This window comes from Mus caroli, unplaced genomic scaffold (genome assembly GCF_978045245.1).
Source record: "Mus caroli unplaced genomic scaffold, Mus_caroli_1 scaffold_6, whole genome shotgun sequence".
Lineage (NCBI taxonomy): Eukaryota > Metazoa > Chordata > Mammalia > Rodentia > Muridae > Mus > Mus caroli.
The window spans coordinates 104,907,115-104,924,037 of NW_028227261.1; the positions used below are offsets into that span (position 1 = coordinate 104,907,115).

Sequence of the window (16,923 nt, forward strand, 5' to 3'; positions counted from 1 at the left end):
CCTCACTATAAAATGAAAGATAAAATAGACACAAATGACCTGTCATAAATGTGAATTTTCTAACAGAAATCTAACAGTTTTGCAGTAAAACACAAATTACAATCCTGATCTCTCTCTCTCTCTCTCTCTCTCTCTCTCTCTCTCTCTCTCTCTCTCTCTCTCTCTCTCTCTCTCTCTCCCAAATGCCTGCCACCAGAGATACTCAACATTGTCCTTCTGCCATGGCCATGTTAAATATTCACACTGATAAACAAAAAATGGCTATACCAGACTGAGAACCACATAGATTTCTACAGACTTTTAATACCTTTTATTGAGATGATTTGAATACATATTTAGTCGGAGGTAACCTCCCCCAGGTCCTCCCAGTTAAAACTCCATCATCTTTAAGCTCCAAATAGTCTTAAACTAATGCAGAGTTCTTCTTGTACAACTTTCACTTTACGTCTCTATGATCACAAAGTTGGCCGAATGAAACTTGCCCATCTACAACCAGCCTTTTCATCCTCTGGGTTATGCCAGCAGCCTCTCTGTATGCATGTTTTAAAAAAATGAAAGTATCTCATTAGATACACCATCATACTTGCTCTTCTTTCACAGCACTGAGGGAATTATCAATTGATTAATTTATATATGATTTTAATGATGTGGATCCCTGCTTCTCTGAAGTAGAAAACTGTTTTAAAGCCTAAGATTGCTGAGACTTCATTACTTGTTGCAAAATAGAATTTATTTAAGTAGTAGAGTCCCACTGGGGTGCCCTGACATGAGTGATTGCCATTGCATGCAATCTACTACAACAAATGGTTTCGCTGCCTTCAGTGGCAGTAGCATCTTCAAATGTGATTTACACTTATCGCTAATGAAAATTAGGGCATATTTCACACTTTCTGATTTTTCTATATTCCTTCTGTGGCAATATGACTTCTTAGCAAGACTTCTTTTGCATTTGTAAATTATGAAATAATATATGTGTCAGGCAATTCACGAAAGTGTTTCTCTGAGCAACTAGACCTGTGTCACTAGGCTCCTCAAAATCCCTACTGTGCGACATCCCACATTTTAACTTAATTACTTTTTTATTTTAAATATGCTGAAGCCACTGTTAAGGGTTTATCGTAAGGCAGTAATTTGGTCTCCAGCTAATAACACCATACCTCTATATCAGAAGGTATGCTGTATGTTGTGTGTATTGTTTGCAAGCCTTGTAATTCACCAAAACTTAGTTTCCCCATTTTGCTAAGGATGAAATTGAGTCAAGTACTATTATAGTAATAGTGATCTCAAGGTCACTACTATTGAGTAGCTGAGAAAAGATTCAAATGAAGGTCCATCTGATACCAAAGCCTGAACTTTTATTCTGAAAAAAAAAAAAAGAGTCTTAATTAAGCATATGTGTTAGCTCTTATTATCTCCTGTTTCAACTCAAGAAAGACCGGTGCTGGGACCAAGCATTTTTCTGTGTAGTCAATGTCAAAAGGTACACCAAAAGTGTTCATAGTGCTAGAAATCAGGTAGCATTTAGTTAGTCATTTTCCTTGCTTTGACTTCTGGCAGAGTCTTTCTCTAGAGTAAGACCCAGTTGTTTTCCTGTAATGATGAGGGAGAGTAGCCTAAGGCTGTCCTGGGAACAGCAAGTTTATTTATCATCCTTTTCTTTGTTCTGTGGCTAATATCCAGCATGCATCTCTGATTGGCCCCATGAGGAGTGATATGCTAATTTTTTTCTACTCTACAAGGAAAAACACTGTAAAAAAGCTGGCTATTGCCTAATGTTATGAATGCAATCTTAGACAATTATAAAAAGAATATACATATTTATTGAAACTCATTTCTATACCAAAAATTTCATTGAACAGATTTCATCAGAATCAAAAATAGTAAACAGCAGAACTGAATGTCAAAGATGTTTGGAACCTCCATAAGTTGAAAACCTGTAAAAGTATGTAAGAGCGATGAGTGCTTCTTTTAAAAATCAATCAAAATACTTGGAGCAAAACCAATTGTCAAGCACCTTGCCAGAACCAGAACTTGAATATGAGATACCATTAGTTCAATGAAATAGAATGTTTCCATAAAGTCTATATTATTCTTGTAGACAATATATACAAAGCCTTTGTTTTTAAAAGGTGGCATCCCCAGAGAAGAGCATACCAATTGTTATTACAATACCAATTACAATACCAAACACAATGGTATTGTACACACAAATAACATAATACAGAATAAGCAAGTTACACATTTATGTATGCAACAACAATTAATGAAAAAAGTGGCTATGGATTTTAAAGAGAGAAAGGAAGAGTACTCAAAAAGGTGTGGAGGAAGAAAAGAAAATGGGAAAGTGATGTGATTATATTATAGTCTCAAAAAATTAAAGAAGTATTGTCAGTAGGGCATCTTTGTATTAAGACAGAAACAGGGATCGCTGGTACTTGACTTCAGAATTGCCTGTCTTTCTTATGTTCTACCTTTGATCCTCTTTACCAGGTTTTTAGCCAACACCACTTTCAGAGGTCTCAGTGGTTCCATCAAAGTAAAGGGATCCACCATCGTCAGCTCAGAAAACAACTTTTTCATCTGGAACTTGCAGTATGACCCTATGGGAAAGCCAATGTGGACTCGCCTGGGTAGCTGGCAAGGGGGAAGGATTGTCATGGACTCTGGAATATGGCCAGAGCAGGCCCAGAGGCACAAAACCCACTTCCATCACCCAAACAAGTTACACTTAAGAGTGGTGACACTGATTGAACATCCATTTGTTTTCACGAGAGAAGTAGATGATGAAGGCTTATGCCCTGCTGGACAACTCTGTCTAGACCCTATGACTAATGACTCTTCCATGCTGGACAGCCTGTTTAGCAGCCTACATAGCAGTAATGATACAGTGCCAATCAAGTTCAAGAAGTGCTGCTATGGGTATTGCATTGATCTACTGGAACAGTTAGCAGAAGACATGAACTTTGACTTTGACCTCTATATTGTAGGGGATGGAAAGTATGGAGCTTGGAAAAATGGTCACTGGACTGGGCTGGTTGGTGATCTCCTGAGTGGAACAGCCAACATGGCAGTCACTTCTTTCAGCATCAATACTGCAAGAAGCCAAGTGATAGATTTCACCAGCCCTTTCTTCTCAACCAGTTTGGGCATCTTAGTGAGGACTCGAGACACAGCAGCTCCCATTGGAGCCTTCATGTGGCCACTCCACTGGACCATGTGGCTGGGGATTTTCGTGGCTCTACATATCACTGCCATCTTCCTCACTCTGTATGAATGGAAGAGCCCCTTTGGTATGACTCCTAAGGGGAGGAACAGAAACAAAGTCTTTTCCTTCTCCTCAGCCTTGAATGTCTGCTATGCCCTTCTGTTTGGCAGAACAGCAGCCATCAAACCCCCTAAATGCTGGACTGGAAGGTTTCTGATGAATCTTTGGGCCATTTTCTGTATGTTTTGCCTTTCTACATACACAGCGAACTTGGCTGCTGTCATGGTAGGTGAGAAGATCTACGAAGAACTTTCTGGAATTCATGACCCTAAGGTAACTGATTCCTTTCCTCCATCTTTCATTGTCGCCATAGTAACTTTGTGATTTGTCTAATTCTGTGGTATACCTGACTTCCTCATTTGATTCAAAAATATTCTTTAAGTAAGGCTGGGGAGATGGTTCAGTCAGTAAACTAAGCACAGCATAAGATAAGGATTTAGGTTTTGTCCACAGAACTCACATAAAAAAAAAAAAAATGGAGGAGAGGGTTATCATCTGCTCCTAATCCCAGCACTTCAGAGGTAGAGTTACATGGATTGTTGGCCAGTGAGTTCAGGAACAGTGAAAGACCTATATATAAAAACAAGATGGATAACATCTTGAGAAGTAAGTAACCTTCAAGGTTGACTGCTTGCATGCACATACACACACATACACAGAAATATACCTATATACTTGTGTACATATAAGCAGGTACACTCAAATATTCTCGCTGCCGACAGCATAGGCCAGCTTAAAGTTTTACCTATTAAACTAAGGGGATTATGGTAGTTGTTGTTTTCCATTATTATTTCCTTAACTGAAACAAAATTGGGATTGTGGGAATTTATTTTATAGATAATATTGCTTGTACAAACTTCTATTAGTGTAGCTTTTCTTGGCCGTTTAACCATCTGACAGAATGGCTATTAGAGAGCAGTTTTGTAGCACAACAATAATTTATAGCATTTACCCACATTCTAACAAGCTGATTAATTACTTTTGGAGAGAATTAATAGAAGTAAATAAAAGAAAACATATTATAAATAGCAAACCATTCATTTTATTGTTAAAATACCCAAAGAAATGGAAAGAGCTGACATGTTATCATAAGCACACAGTTGGGAGGAAACTCATGAAATCTGAAAAAAGAAGTTCTGAACTGAGGTGGCAAGATTAAGAGCAGAGTGTTCTTACAGAGTAATAAAAGTTGTGTAGTCAGCCACTTTGGGTTAAGGAAGCTTCCTTACAGTATTATTAGAATGTCCAAGGGCATTTGGGAAAATTTCATCTGTATTGAATGCCTCAGATATCCAACTCTGGAGGTAGAAGGAAGTAGAGAGGGAAGACACACACAAATAATAATGTGATGGCTATTTTTAGTTTGACTGGACTTGGAGTGACCTAGGGTGTATGTTCCCAGATAGGTTTAATTGAGGAGGAAGAGAAAACCTACCCTGAATGTGGGAAGCCCAGACGCACGGTCTTGGGGTAGGAAATGAATGAAACTGTTAAAAACGGAGGCCAGAAGAGCATTAGCACATCTCTCTGTTTTTGACTGTAGACATATGAACAACTGCCCCATATTCATGGTATCATATCATCATGGCTTCTGTGCCATGTATCCCCATGTTCTGTGCCATGTATCCCCTCAACATGAAATGAAATAATCCATTCTTGCATTAATTTGCTTTTCTCTGATATTGGGCTACAACAATAAGAAAAGCAACTACTATATTAACATTCCTGTAGCACTCAGTCAAGGATAGTGTTCTCCCTAGATTAAAACTGATTGTGACATCAGTGTTCTCCCTAGATTAAAACAGTACCCATTTCAATGGGTAAGTAGAGACCCCAGCCTACCTAGTGTGAGCAGGGCCAAGGAAACCATTGAAATCAGATCCAAGGACATACTGAGGGCCTTATGAAAATGCAGATCCTAAGCAGAGTATATTCAAATATACAGGAAGTAGCTGTACATGGAAAGCACTGAGAACACTCCATGATCAAAGCAAGAGGACTTAAGGAAAGTCTTTCAAATGGTGCAGTCACCATCACACCTTTCCCAATGCCTCTCACCATGCAGATTTCAAACATATTAATCCATATGATATACATTTCTGTTACATAATATTTACTTATTATTTAATTTTTATTCCATTTATATCCCAATCAGTTTGGTACCTCCAGTCTCTCCTCACAAAGACCTTCCCTTCATTTCCTCATTCCCATCTCCTCTGAGAGGATGGATCACCCCACCTTCCCAGGTAATCCCTCCACACTGGCACATCAAGTCTACAGAGCCCAGGCACATCTTATCCTACTGAGGCCTGACAAGGCAGCCAAGTTACAGGAAGAGATTCCATAGACAGGCAACAGCTTCAGGGACAGTCCTTGCTCAACTTCTTGGGCTACCCACATGAAAACCAAGATGCAAATCCTATCTACTACATATATGCTGGAGGCCTAGGTCTAGCCTCTGTATATGCTCTTTGGTTGGTGGTTCAGTCTCTAAAAGCCACCAAGGGTCCAGGTTAGTTGACTATGTTGGTCTTCCTGTGGAGTTCCTATCCCCTTTGGGGCCATCAATCCTTCCCCCCAACTCTTCCATAAGAGTCTCCAACCTCAGCCCAATGTTTGGCTGTTGGTCTATGCATCTGTTTCAGTCAGCTGCTGGGTGGAGCCTCTCAGAGGACAGTTATGCTAGGCTCCTGTCTGCAAACAGAGTATTATTGTACTGCCTGGTTTTGTGTGTCATCTTGACACAAGCTGGAGTTGTGAAAGGAGCCTCCCTTGATGTAATGCTTCCATGAGATCCAGCAGTAAGGCATTTCTAAATTAGTGATCAAGGAGAGAGGGCCTAGCCCATTGTGGGTGGTGCCATCCTTGGGCTAGTAGTTTTGGATTCTATAAGAGAGCAAGCTGAGCAAGCCAGTAAGCAGAATTCCTCCATGACCTCTACATCAATTTCCTGCTTCCTGACCTACTTGAGTTCTAGTCCCAATTTCCTTTGATGATGAACAGCAATGTGGAAATACAAGCTGAATAAACCCTTTCCATCCCAAGTTGCTTCTTGGTCATGATGTTTGTGCAGTAATAGAAACCCTGACTAAGACAATCATTAACAATGTCAGTGACCATTTCCCACTGTTATGAGTCTAACTAAGCTAAGCTCACACTCATTAACTCTGGAAATCTCCCCCATCCCAGGTCTCTAGCACATCTTCTAAATGCCCTACACCACCCCCACACTCCTGCCAGCTGCAAATGTCCATTCATTCTCATGGCCAACTGGTTCTCTGGCCTGTCTCTTCCCATACCTGATCCTCAACACCTCCCATTCCCTTCCCCATCACCTCTTCCATCCTGTTCCCTCCCTCTATCTGTCTTCCATGACTTTTTTAGTCCCCTGTCTAAGTGAGATTCAAGCATCCTTGTCTGGGGCTTCCTTTTTGTTTAACTACTTTGGGTCTTTGGAGTGTAGCATGGGTATCCTGTATTTTATGGCTAATATCCACTTTTAAGTGAGTACATACTATGCATGTTCTTTTGGGTCTTCATTACCTCACTCGGAATGATATTCTCAAGTTCCATCCATTTGCCTGCAAAATTCATAAAGTCTATTTTTAATAGTTGAATAGTATTCCATTGTGTAGTTGTACCACATTTTCTGTATCCATTCTTCAATTGAGAAGCATCCAAGTTGTCTCCAGTTTCTTGCTATGAAGAATAAAGCCACTATGAATATCACTGAGCAAGTATCACTGTGGTACAGTAGAGCATCTTTTAGGTATATGCCCAGCAGTGGTATAGCTGAACACCACTTCAGGTAGAACTATTCCCAGTTTTCTGAGAAACTACCAGATTAATTTCCAGAGTGGTTGTACCAATTTGTACTCCCACCAGCAATGGAGGAGTGTTCCTCTTTCTCCACATCCTTGCCAGCATGTGCTGTCACTTGAATTTTTTAACTTAGTCATTCTGACAGGTGTAAGGTGGAATCTTAGGGTCATTTTGACTTGTTTTTCCCTGATGACTAAGGACTTTGAACATTTCTTTAAGTGCTTCTTGGTCATTCGAGATTCCTTTATTGAGAATTCTGTTTAGTTCTGTACCCCATTTTTTAATTGAGTTACTTGGGTTCTTGGTATGTTACTTCTTGAGTTCTTTATAAATTTTGGATATTAGCCCTCTGTCAAAATGTAGAGTTGATAAAGTTTTTTCCCCATCTGTAGGCTGCTATTTTGTCCTACTGACAGTGTCCTTTGCCTTACAAAAGCATCTCAGTTTCATAAGATCCATTTATCAATTGTTGATCTTAGATTATGAGCCATTGGTATGCTGTTCAGGAAGTTTTCTCCTATACCAGTGAGTTAAAGGCTATCCTCCACTTTGAGATTTCATGTATCCAGTTTCATATTTGAGGTTTTTGATTCACTGAGTCTTGAGTTTTTCTCAGGGTGATAGATATAGATCTCTTTGCATTATTCTACATGCAGACAATCAGTTAAACAGCACCATTTGTTGAAGATCCTCTTTTTCCCCATTGTATGGTTTTAGATTCTTTGTCAAAAATAAAATGTCCATAGGTATATGGGTCTATGTCAAGATCTTCAATTCGATTCCATTGATCAACCTATCTGTTCCTATACCAATACCATACAGTTTTTATACTATTGCTCTGTTGTATAGCTTGAGGTCAGGGATGGTGATATCTCTCGAAGTTCTTTTATTGTTCAGGATTGTTTTAGCTATCCTGGTTTTTTTGTTTTTCCATATGAAGTTCAGAATTGTATTTTTAAGGTCTGTAAAGAACTGCATTGGAATTTTGATGAACATTGCACTGAATCTGTAGATTGCTTTTGGTAAGATGGCCATTTTCACTATGTTAATCCTCCCAATCCATGAACATGGGAGATTTTTCCATCTTCCTCAGTTTCTTTCTTCAGAGACTTGAAGTTCTTGTCATAAAGGTCTTTCACTTTCTAGGTTAGAGTTACACCAAGATATTTTATATTATTTCTGGTTATTGTAAAGGGTGTTTTCCCCAATTTCTTTCTCTGCCCATTTACCACTTGTATAAAGGAGAGCCTTTCTTGTTTGGGAAGCTTTTATTGACTGCTTCTACTTCTTCAGGGGTTATGCAGCTGTTTAGTTTACCTGATCTTGATTTAACTTTGGTAAGTGGTATCTCTCTAGAAAATCATCCATTTGTTATGACTTTTCCAATTTTGTGGCATACAGGCTTTTGAAGAAAGGCCTGACTCTTTGAATTTCCTCTTAGTCTGTTTCTAAGTTTCTATTTTCATTCCCAATTTTGTCTATTTGAATACTCTGTATGTGTGTTTTATTTAGTTTGGCTAAGGGTTTGTCTATCTTATTTGATTTCTTAATAATCCAGTTCTTGGTCTCTTTGATTCTTTGTATTTTCTGTTTGTTTCTTTTTTTGGTTTTTGTTTTGGTTTGGTTTGGTTTGGTTTTTGGTTTTTTTGTTTTGTTTTGGTTTGGTTTTGGGTTTTGGTTTTTTGGCTTGTTTGTTTGTTTGTTTGTTTGTTTGTTTGTTTGTTTGTTTGAAACAGGGTTTCTTTTGTAGCCCTGGCTGTCCTGGAATTCACTTTGTAGACCAGGCTGGCCTCGAACTCAGAAATCCTCCTGCCTCTGCCTCCCAAGTGCTGGGATTAAAGGCGTGCACCACCACCAACAGCTTTTTTTGTTTGTTCCTAATTGGTTGGTTTCAACTCTTATTTTGATTATTTCCTGCCATCTACTCCTCTTCGGGGTGTTTGCTTCTTTTTTAATCCTAGAGCTTTCAGGTGTACTTTTAATTCATTAGTATGAAAATTCTCCAATTTCTTTATGAACTTAGTGCTATGAACTTTCCTTCTAGCACTGCTTTCATTGTATCCCATAAATTTGGGTATATTGTATCTTCATTTTTCATTCAATTCTAGGAAGCCTTTAATTTATTTCTTCTCTAACCAGGAGATAATTGAGTAGAGAATTGTTCCATTTCCATGAGTGTGTAGGCTTTCTTGTGTTTCTGCTGGTGTTTAAATCCAGTTTTAATCCATGGTGGTCTGAGAAGACACAGGTGTTATTTCAGTTTTCTTGTATCTGTTGAGGCTTGCTTTGTGACTGACTATATGTTCAATTTTGGAGAAGGATCCATGAGGTACTGAGAAGAAGGTATATTCTTTTGTGTGTGGGTGAAATGTTCTGTAGATATCTATGAGATCCATTTGATTCCTAATGGCATTTATTTTCACTATTTCTCTGTTCCATTTTTGTCTGTTGATTGGTAAGAGTGGAATGTTGAAATCTCCCACTATTAATGTTTGGTGTGTGATTTCAGCTTTAGCAATGTTTCTTTTACAAAAATGGTTTTCCTTGTGTTTGGAGCAAAGATGTTCAGAATTGAGATTTCATTCAGGTAGATGTTTCCTTTGATGATTATAAAGTGTCCTTCCTCCATCTCTTCTGATTAATTTTGGTGGTGTATATGCAGCAGAACAATGGATCCTGTTTCCACATCCTTTCTGTTAGCCTGTGGTTTTTTTATTGGGGAATTGAGTCAATTGATGTTGAGAGATATTAATGACTAGTAGTTGTTAATTCTTGTTATTTTGATATTGGTGGGGTTAGTGTATGTGTGTGTGTGTGTGTGTGTGTGTGTGTGTCCTTGTGTTTCTCTTGTTGGTATGGGATTACTTATTTCCTGTATTTTCTTGGGTGTAGTTATCCTGCTTGGTTCAAATTTTCCTCCTAGTATATTCTGTATAGCTAGATTTGTGGAGAGATGCTGTTTAAATTTGGTTTTGTCTTGAAATGTCTTGGTTTCTGCCTTTATGGTGGTTGAGTGTTTTGCTGGGTATAATAATCTAGGTTAGCATCTATGATTTTATGTTTTAGAGGTTGCAGGGCATCTGTCCAGGTCTTTCTAGCTTTTAGAGTTTCTGTTGAGAAGTCAGATATACTTCTGAGAGATCTGGCCTTGCCTGTGACTTGGCTTTTTCCATGCAGCTATTATATTCTTCCTTTGTTCTGTAAATTTAGTGTTTTGATTATTATGTGGCAGGAGGATTTTCTTTTCTGGGTGAATCTAATTGTTATTCTGTAAGCTTCTTGTATGTATATAGGCATTTCTTTCTTTAGATTGGGAAAGTTTTCTCCTATGATTTTGTTGAAAATATTTTCTGGTCTTTGTAGCTGGGACCCTTCACCTTCTTCTATTCCTATTATACTTAGGTTAGCTCTTTTCATGGTATCCAAATTTCTTGGATATTTTGTGTCAGGAATTTTTAAATTTAACATTTCTTTGTCTGATGTATCAATTTCTTCTATTGTTTCTGTGCTGAAAATATCTCTTCCATCTCCTGTACTCTGTTGGTGATGCTTACATCTGTTGTTCCTGTTCTCTTCTCTAGGTTTTCCATATCCAGGATTCCCTCAATTTGTGCTTTCTTTATTGCTTCTATTTCCATTTTTCAGCTTTTGAGCAGTTTTGTTTATTTCCTTCACCTGTTTAGTTGTATTTTTCTGTGTTTCTTTGAGGGATTTATTTGTTTCCTCTTCAAATGCCTATATCTGTTTGATTGGATTTTCCCATATTTCTTTAGGGGACTTATTTGTTTCCTCTTTAAAGGCCTCTATCATCTTTATGATGTTTGGGGTCTTTGAGACCTCACTGTTTAACCAAAGGGGGAAAAAACCTATTCTTGTCACTGATCTTTTTATTTGTTAGTCTCTGGTGTCTAGTATAGCTTTGTTTCCCCATTATACAATGACTACATCCCAACTCTTTTTACATACATATGTAGATATATTTTAGGAAGTTTCTATAATAGAAATGTTTCAATACAACTTTTTGAAAAATATTTAGTGCTATTTAATAACTACCAGAATCCTTCTTCTTCCTTGTTTGTTCCTCTTATACACCAATGTAACCCTTCCGATTTCATAGTTCCCTTTCAACATCTTATACTATCTCCTTTTCCCTAAAAGCCCACTATTAGCCTTTAGAAATTTTCTGGCATGTATGGGTATTCCAAATGAAATTCAAATATCTGAAAATGCAAAGCTAACATCCACAAATGAGAGAAAACAAGGGTCTGATTATCTCACTCAGGATGCTTGTTTCTAGTTCCATCCATTTACCTGTAATTTTCCATTTTTCATTTTTTTCTCAATAATTGAGTAATACTCCATTTTTTAAAAATATAGCATCTTTTCATTATCCATTCACTGGTTGATGGACACCGGAGCTTTACAGAATGGGAAAAAATTTTACCAGCTATACATAAGACAGAGTATTAGTATCTATACATGATAAGGAAGTTTTAAAATTGGACATCAAGAAACAAACAATGGAAAGTTAAAAGGTAGCATGAACTAAGCAGAGTTCTCAAAAGATGAGATTCAGATGTCTGAGAAACATCTTTTAAATGTTCAGCACCCTAGACCTTCAGGGAAATGAAATTAAAATAATTATGATTTCATCTAACCCCACTGAGGATGGCTAAAATTGAAAAAGAAAGGAAAAGACAACAAATTTCATGGATATGGAGAGAGGGGAACAGTTATTTAATGTTGATGCAAGTGCAAATTGCTGCATAGTGATGCCTTTTATCTTGTATAGTTTTATTTCTAGCTCAAATTCTGTCTCTGTCTCTCTCTCTTTCCTTCCTTCCCTCTTACCTCCTGCTTTCCTCTAACCATCCCTCCTTTCTTTCAACCATTCCTCTCTCCCTTTCTCTGTCCCTCTATCTCTGTCTCTCTCTGTCTCTTTCTCCCTCTCTCCCTCTCTCTCTTTGTCTCTGTCTCTCTCTCTGTCTCTGTCTCTGTCTCTCTCTCTCTCTCTCTCTCTCTCTCTGTGTGTGTGTGTGTGTCTGTGTGTGTGTGTGTGTGTGTGTGTGTGTGTGTGTGTGTGTGTGTGTGTTGCTTGTGAGCATGAAGTTTGGCTCACTCATTTTTGCAAGTTTGGAAGCAGAGGTTGGCATCAGGTACCTTCCGCTATTGCTCTCTACCTTATTACTTGAAATGTGTCTCTGGATGGCTTTGGAGCTTACCAATTTGTAGACTTGCTTGTCAGCAAGACCTCAGGATCTCTTTTTCTACCACCCCCATCAGTAACAGGGTCACAGACACATGCCTCCTTTCCCAAATTTTATGTGCTAGAGATCCATCCCAGGTCTTCATGTTGTGCTAGAGATCCACCCCAGGTCTTCTTGAATATACACCAAGCACTTTATTCACTTATTTCCTCAGCACCTGGATAGATATTTTCCATAATCTCACTTGTTTTTGTTAAATATGTCTTAGAACTATAAAGTATTTCTTTAAGATAATATACTTGAACAACAACAAAAAAGAATAAAACGTATTGACTTAAAAAGTAAGATTTATGGTGGCATGTATTTATACAGTCAGCCTAGGAATTGAGTCTTAGCAGCAAAAAGTGTCCATAATGCTGGTGAAAGACAAGTTACAGTGAATGAAACACCTACACATTTCTTCCTGATACAGTTGTTTAGCATGTAAGCTGTTCATTCACACAATTAATAAAAATAATTAAGGTGGTAACATTTTATCACCGTTTCAGTGTTAAGACACATTGGTTTCAACCAACCATGTGAATCAGAAATAAAATCAAAAGTCTATGTGAGACAGGCCAATTTACAATTGGTTGATTGTTACAGTGGGTAGTGGATGCTGGAATTCACCTGGACGTCCCAAGTTGTGTCTCTCCTAACCTATATACAGATAACCCCAAAGGAGAAGGGTTCTCTTGCCTTGCAAAGAAATTCAAGAGAGTGATTCTGTCTTTACTTTTTTTTTCTATAACAACTTATGTTACACTTAAAAGTAATATATGTGCTTCACACAGATTCCTTCTACCCTTCCTGGATAGCTCCATTCTTCAGAGTAGGTATGTTACTGAAACATGGGGTCAGGGAAGCAGGGTTTTGAGTGATACATTTAATAGAATAGATATAGATATTCCACCAACACTAAACTGGCACTGTAAGTGATGCAGAAAATGGAACGGACAGAGGCAAATACCTGAAGTTAGTTCCTCGTATCATTAATAGCTAGATAAATTCATGTTTAACCAGCAATGTCTTAGTTTGACATTTACCTGAAGATGTGGATATGGACCTCCTTAGAAAATTCTATCACTGACATCCACTGTACTAGGATATAAGATAGAATGAGGAAATTATTCCATAAGTAGTCAGGTATAATGACAAAATAAATGAATGAGCCCTCCTAAAAGCACACAGAAGGACCCAAAATGAGCTATTTACTGATTTTTAACAGACTTTCTAGTATTTCTTTCTCAGTTTCTTACATAAAAATGCTGCCTTAAAGGGGGCTGGTGAGATGGCTCAGTGGGTAAGAGCACCTGACTGCTCTTCCGAAGGTCCAGAGTTCAAATTCCAGCAACCACATGGTGACTCACAACCATCCGTAATGAGATCTGACTCCCTCTTCTGGAGTGTCTGAAGACAGCTACAGTGTACTTACATATAATAAAAATGCTGCCTTTAGCCTAAGACTAACAATGAAGGAAAAGGCACCTCCATAGAGAAGACGGGGGTTGATGTCACTGTTCAAGAATATGATAGGTCTGCTTTGGAAAATTCCCAGTGAACAACCACATAAATGTTAGACATGAATTAGACCTTCTGAGAGAGCAAGAGGAAACTTGAACCAGAAATGCTAGTGCAAAGGATACTGACTGAGCCCAGTGAAAATAAGCAACACTTTCCAAAATAATAAAAAAATACTATCTTGGTTTATCTTCATATAATAGCATACTAGTGCCCGATAAAACATATGGATTCATATCATAAATGCTAGCCACGAAGAAGAAATGATTACACTAACTCCAATGCAAAGAAGATGCTGAAATAGATCTTGAAGGTGGGGTAAAAAAAAAAAACCACATACACCAAACCATTTCTTCATTCTTTAATTTATCCTAAGCAGCAACTTCTATTTCAGCACCTTGCTGTGTGGCTGGCAATTTAGTAATAAGCTGAATAGACATTGCCCTTGGAAATTGGACTTATTGGAAAAGAAAAACATTCATCAAAGGAGCAGGTGAATCATCTAACAGGGTAAACTGAAATAAGTTTCTATGACAAAAAATACAGTAGAGCCTGAGCCTTGTAGTATGAAGAATCAAAGGAGACCCCAAGAGAGGTCAAAAGGCTACAGAGCAGTTGAGTGGGAGAGGGAGAGGGAGAGGGAGAGGGAGAGGGAGAGGGAGAGGGAGAGGGAGAGGGAGAGGGAGAGGGAGAGGGAGAGGGAGAGGGAGAGGGAGAGGGAGAGGGAGAGGGAGAGGGAGAGGGAGAGGGAGAGGGAGAGGGAGAGGGGCAGGGGCAGGGGCAGGGGCAGGGGCAGGGGCAGGGGCAGGGACAGGGACAGGGACAGGGACAGGGACAGGGACAGGGACAGGGACAGGGACAGGGACAGGGACAGGGACAGGGACAGGGACAGGGAGAGAAGAGCTCTTAAGTGTTACAGGGGAGTATATACAGAAATGATGCTATATTTATGCCTGTGGACCTCTTAAGAAGTGCAGCTGGTAAAAGCAGACCATTAGGAGTGAAGCTCTGCATGCCACCCAGCCTCGAGCGCTGGCCAGCCCTCTGTGCTTCCTGATCACCCTTGGTGTGAATATTGCCACCTCATCTTCCTGCTACCACAGGTTAACCACTGCCACAGGCTCCAGTGTCACAATTTCCCAGATATAAATGACTGAAATCTATCTGAAACCATGAGCCAAAATAAATCTCTCCTCCTACATGTTGTTTCTTCCAAGTATTTCGTCACAATGACACAGAAGTAACCAATTCAGTAATCATATATTAAATTACCCTAATTTAAATATAGTTAGCATATTATATAATTACAGTTTAAAGGTTATAACAAGTATTTTAATCCTTAAAAGGGGTTAAAGGACTTGACTGTCTACATGTTAAAATCTTAAATAGTATTAATAGCAATGATAATAAATGGAACAGTAATAACAGGAATAGTTATAATAATAGTAATAAAAATAGAAAAACCAATGCTCATTGACTACTCCTCATGTGTTAGTCACTGGAGAATCTGGACAGTTAAGGAGGGACCTCATGAATGAGTCTTGCAAGTTTTCTAAGTCCAATGACCACTCCCTGCCCCCACTCCTTCCTTCCCTCAGGAGAGAATGTTTCAATCCAAGCATAACACCTACAAAACATCTTAAGGCATTTTATTACTGTATTAGCGCTATTCTAGTACTGTGGAGAGACACCTGACCAAGGCAGATCATATGAAAGGAATCATTTAATTGGGTGTGCTTCCAGGTTTAGTCCATTATCATCATGGCAAGGAGCATGGCAGCAGGCAGGCAGGCACTGGAGCAGTAGCTGAGTGCTACATCCTGATCTACAGGCAGAGAGAAAAATACTGGGCCTAGCACAGGCTTTTGAATCCTCAAATCCCACCCCCACTTTTGCCAACAAGGCCACAACTCCTAATTCTTGTAACCAAACAGTTCCAACGTTCAATGTATCTTATGAGACTCATACTAATCTCTTAACCGTAAGCCCCAGTAACACCAAAGTCAAAAGCAGATCTCAGTCTTCCAGCATACGAAGGCACAGAATACACTTTAGGTTACCAGCGGGTGCATAATGAGGAAGTACTGGACCAAACCAAGACTCAAAACAGCTGGGCAAACTTCAAATTCTGCTTCTCTAATGTCTGATGTCAAAGTACTTTGCAGATCTCCAACTCGGTTCAGCTATGTTGACTGTATCACATTTCTCCCTTTTGAACTGGTTCCACCCTATTCTGCAGGGTTTTTTAAATCTTTTTCTTTTTTTTCCCCTTTTTTTTTTGGGGGGGGGGGTATGGCATGACTCTGGCCAATAATAATATTAGCTATATTCATTTTTATTTTTTATTCTCTCTCTCTCTCTCTCTCTCTCTCTCTCACACACACACACACACACACACACACACACACAGTGCCGATATTAACCAGTAAATGACAACATTCTCCCTTTGTGCGAAGTCTTAAAAAGAAGTTAAGAAGCAATTCTTTCCTAGCAGTAGCCGATTTATTGGCATCATGCTTTGACTTCAAGCATTAATTCTGGCTTCATATGTTTCTGTTTCCTTAGCCCACCCATTTTTAAAATGTATGTTTATATTTTCGGACACCTTAAACAACTTTAAAGCTTTTAATGAAGGAATCAAAGTATATATTGACAACTATCAAAGTAAATGAACAATAATATTAACATCAATCTTGAAAATAAATTTGACCAATAAATAAAAACTATATTCAATCTTTTAATCAATGAGGTACTATACAATGATAAAGTTATATTTAAAAATCAAGTTATATTTTGTTGGTAGCTTTCGTTAAAGGTAGATGTTTTGCAGTATTGTTAGAAGGTAATTTATGATATACTTATAAATCAACTTGGCCACTTGCTACCAAACTCTTAAAATGGTTCATACCCTTTTGCCTTTGATGTCTACTTTTATGAACTTGTCAAAGCAAAATAATTTAATGTGTGGGCAGTAATTTATTGTTAAAAGTCACTACTGTTTTAGTCAAAACAGCAAACACTTGGAAGCCACATAAATATTTAATCACAGCATAATTAATAAAGTATAAC

General features: G+C 38.4%; 1 protein-coding gene across 2 annotated transcripts in view; it reads left to right on the top strand.

The window, feature by feature from the left end:
• The window catches only part of Grin3a (glutamate ionotropic receptor NMDA type subunit 3A), a 182,290-nt gene that overhangs the window by 69,182 nt on the left and 96,185 nt on the right, over nucleotides 1–16,923 (top strand). For both annotated transcript variants that reach the window (XM_021160783.3, XM_021160784.3), the window contains exon 3: nucleotides 2,491–3,538. In XM_021160783.3, the coding sequence (XP_021016442.1) occupies nucleotides 2,491–3,538 (1,048 nt within the window). The remainder of the gene's footprint in view (nucleotides 1–2,490; nucleotides 3,539–16,923) is intronic.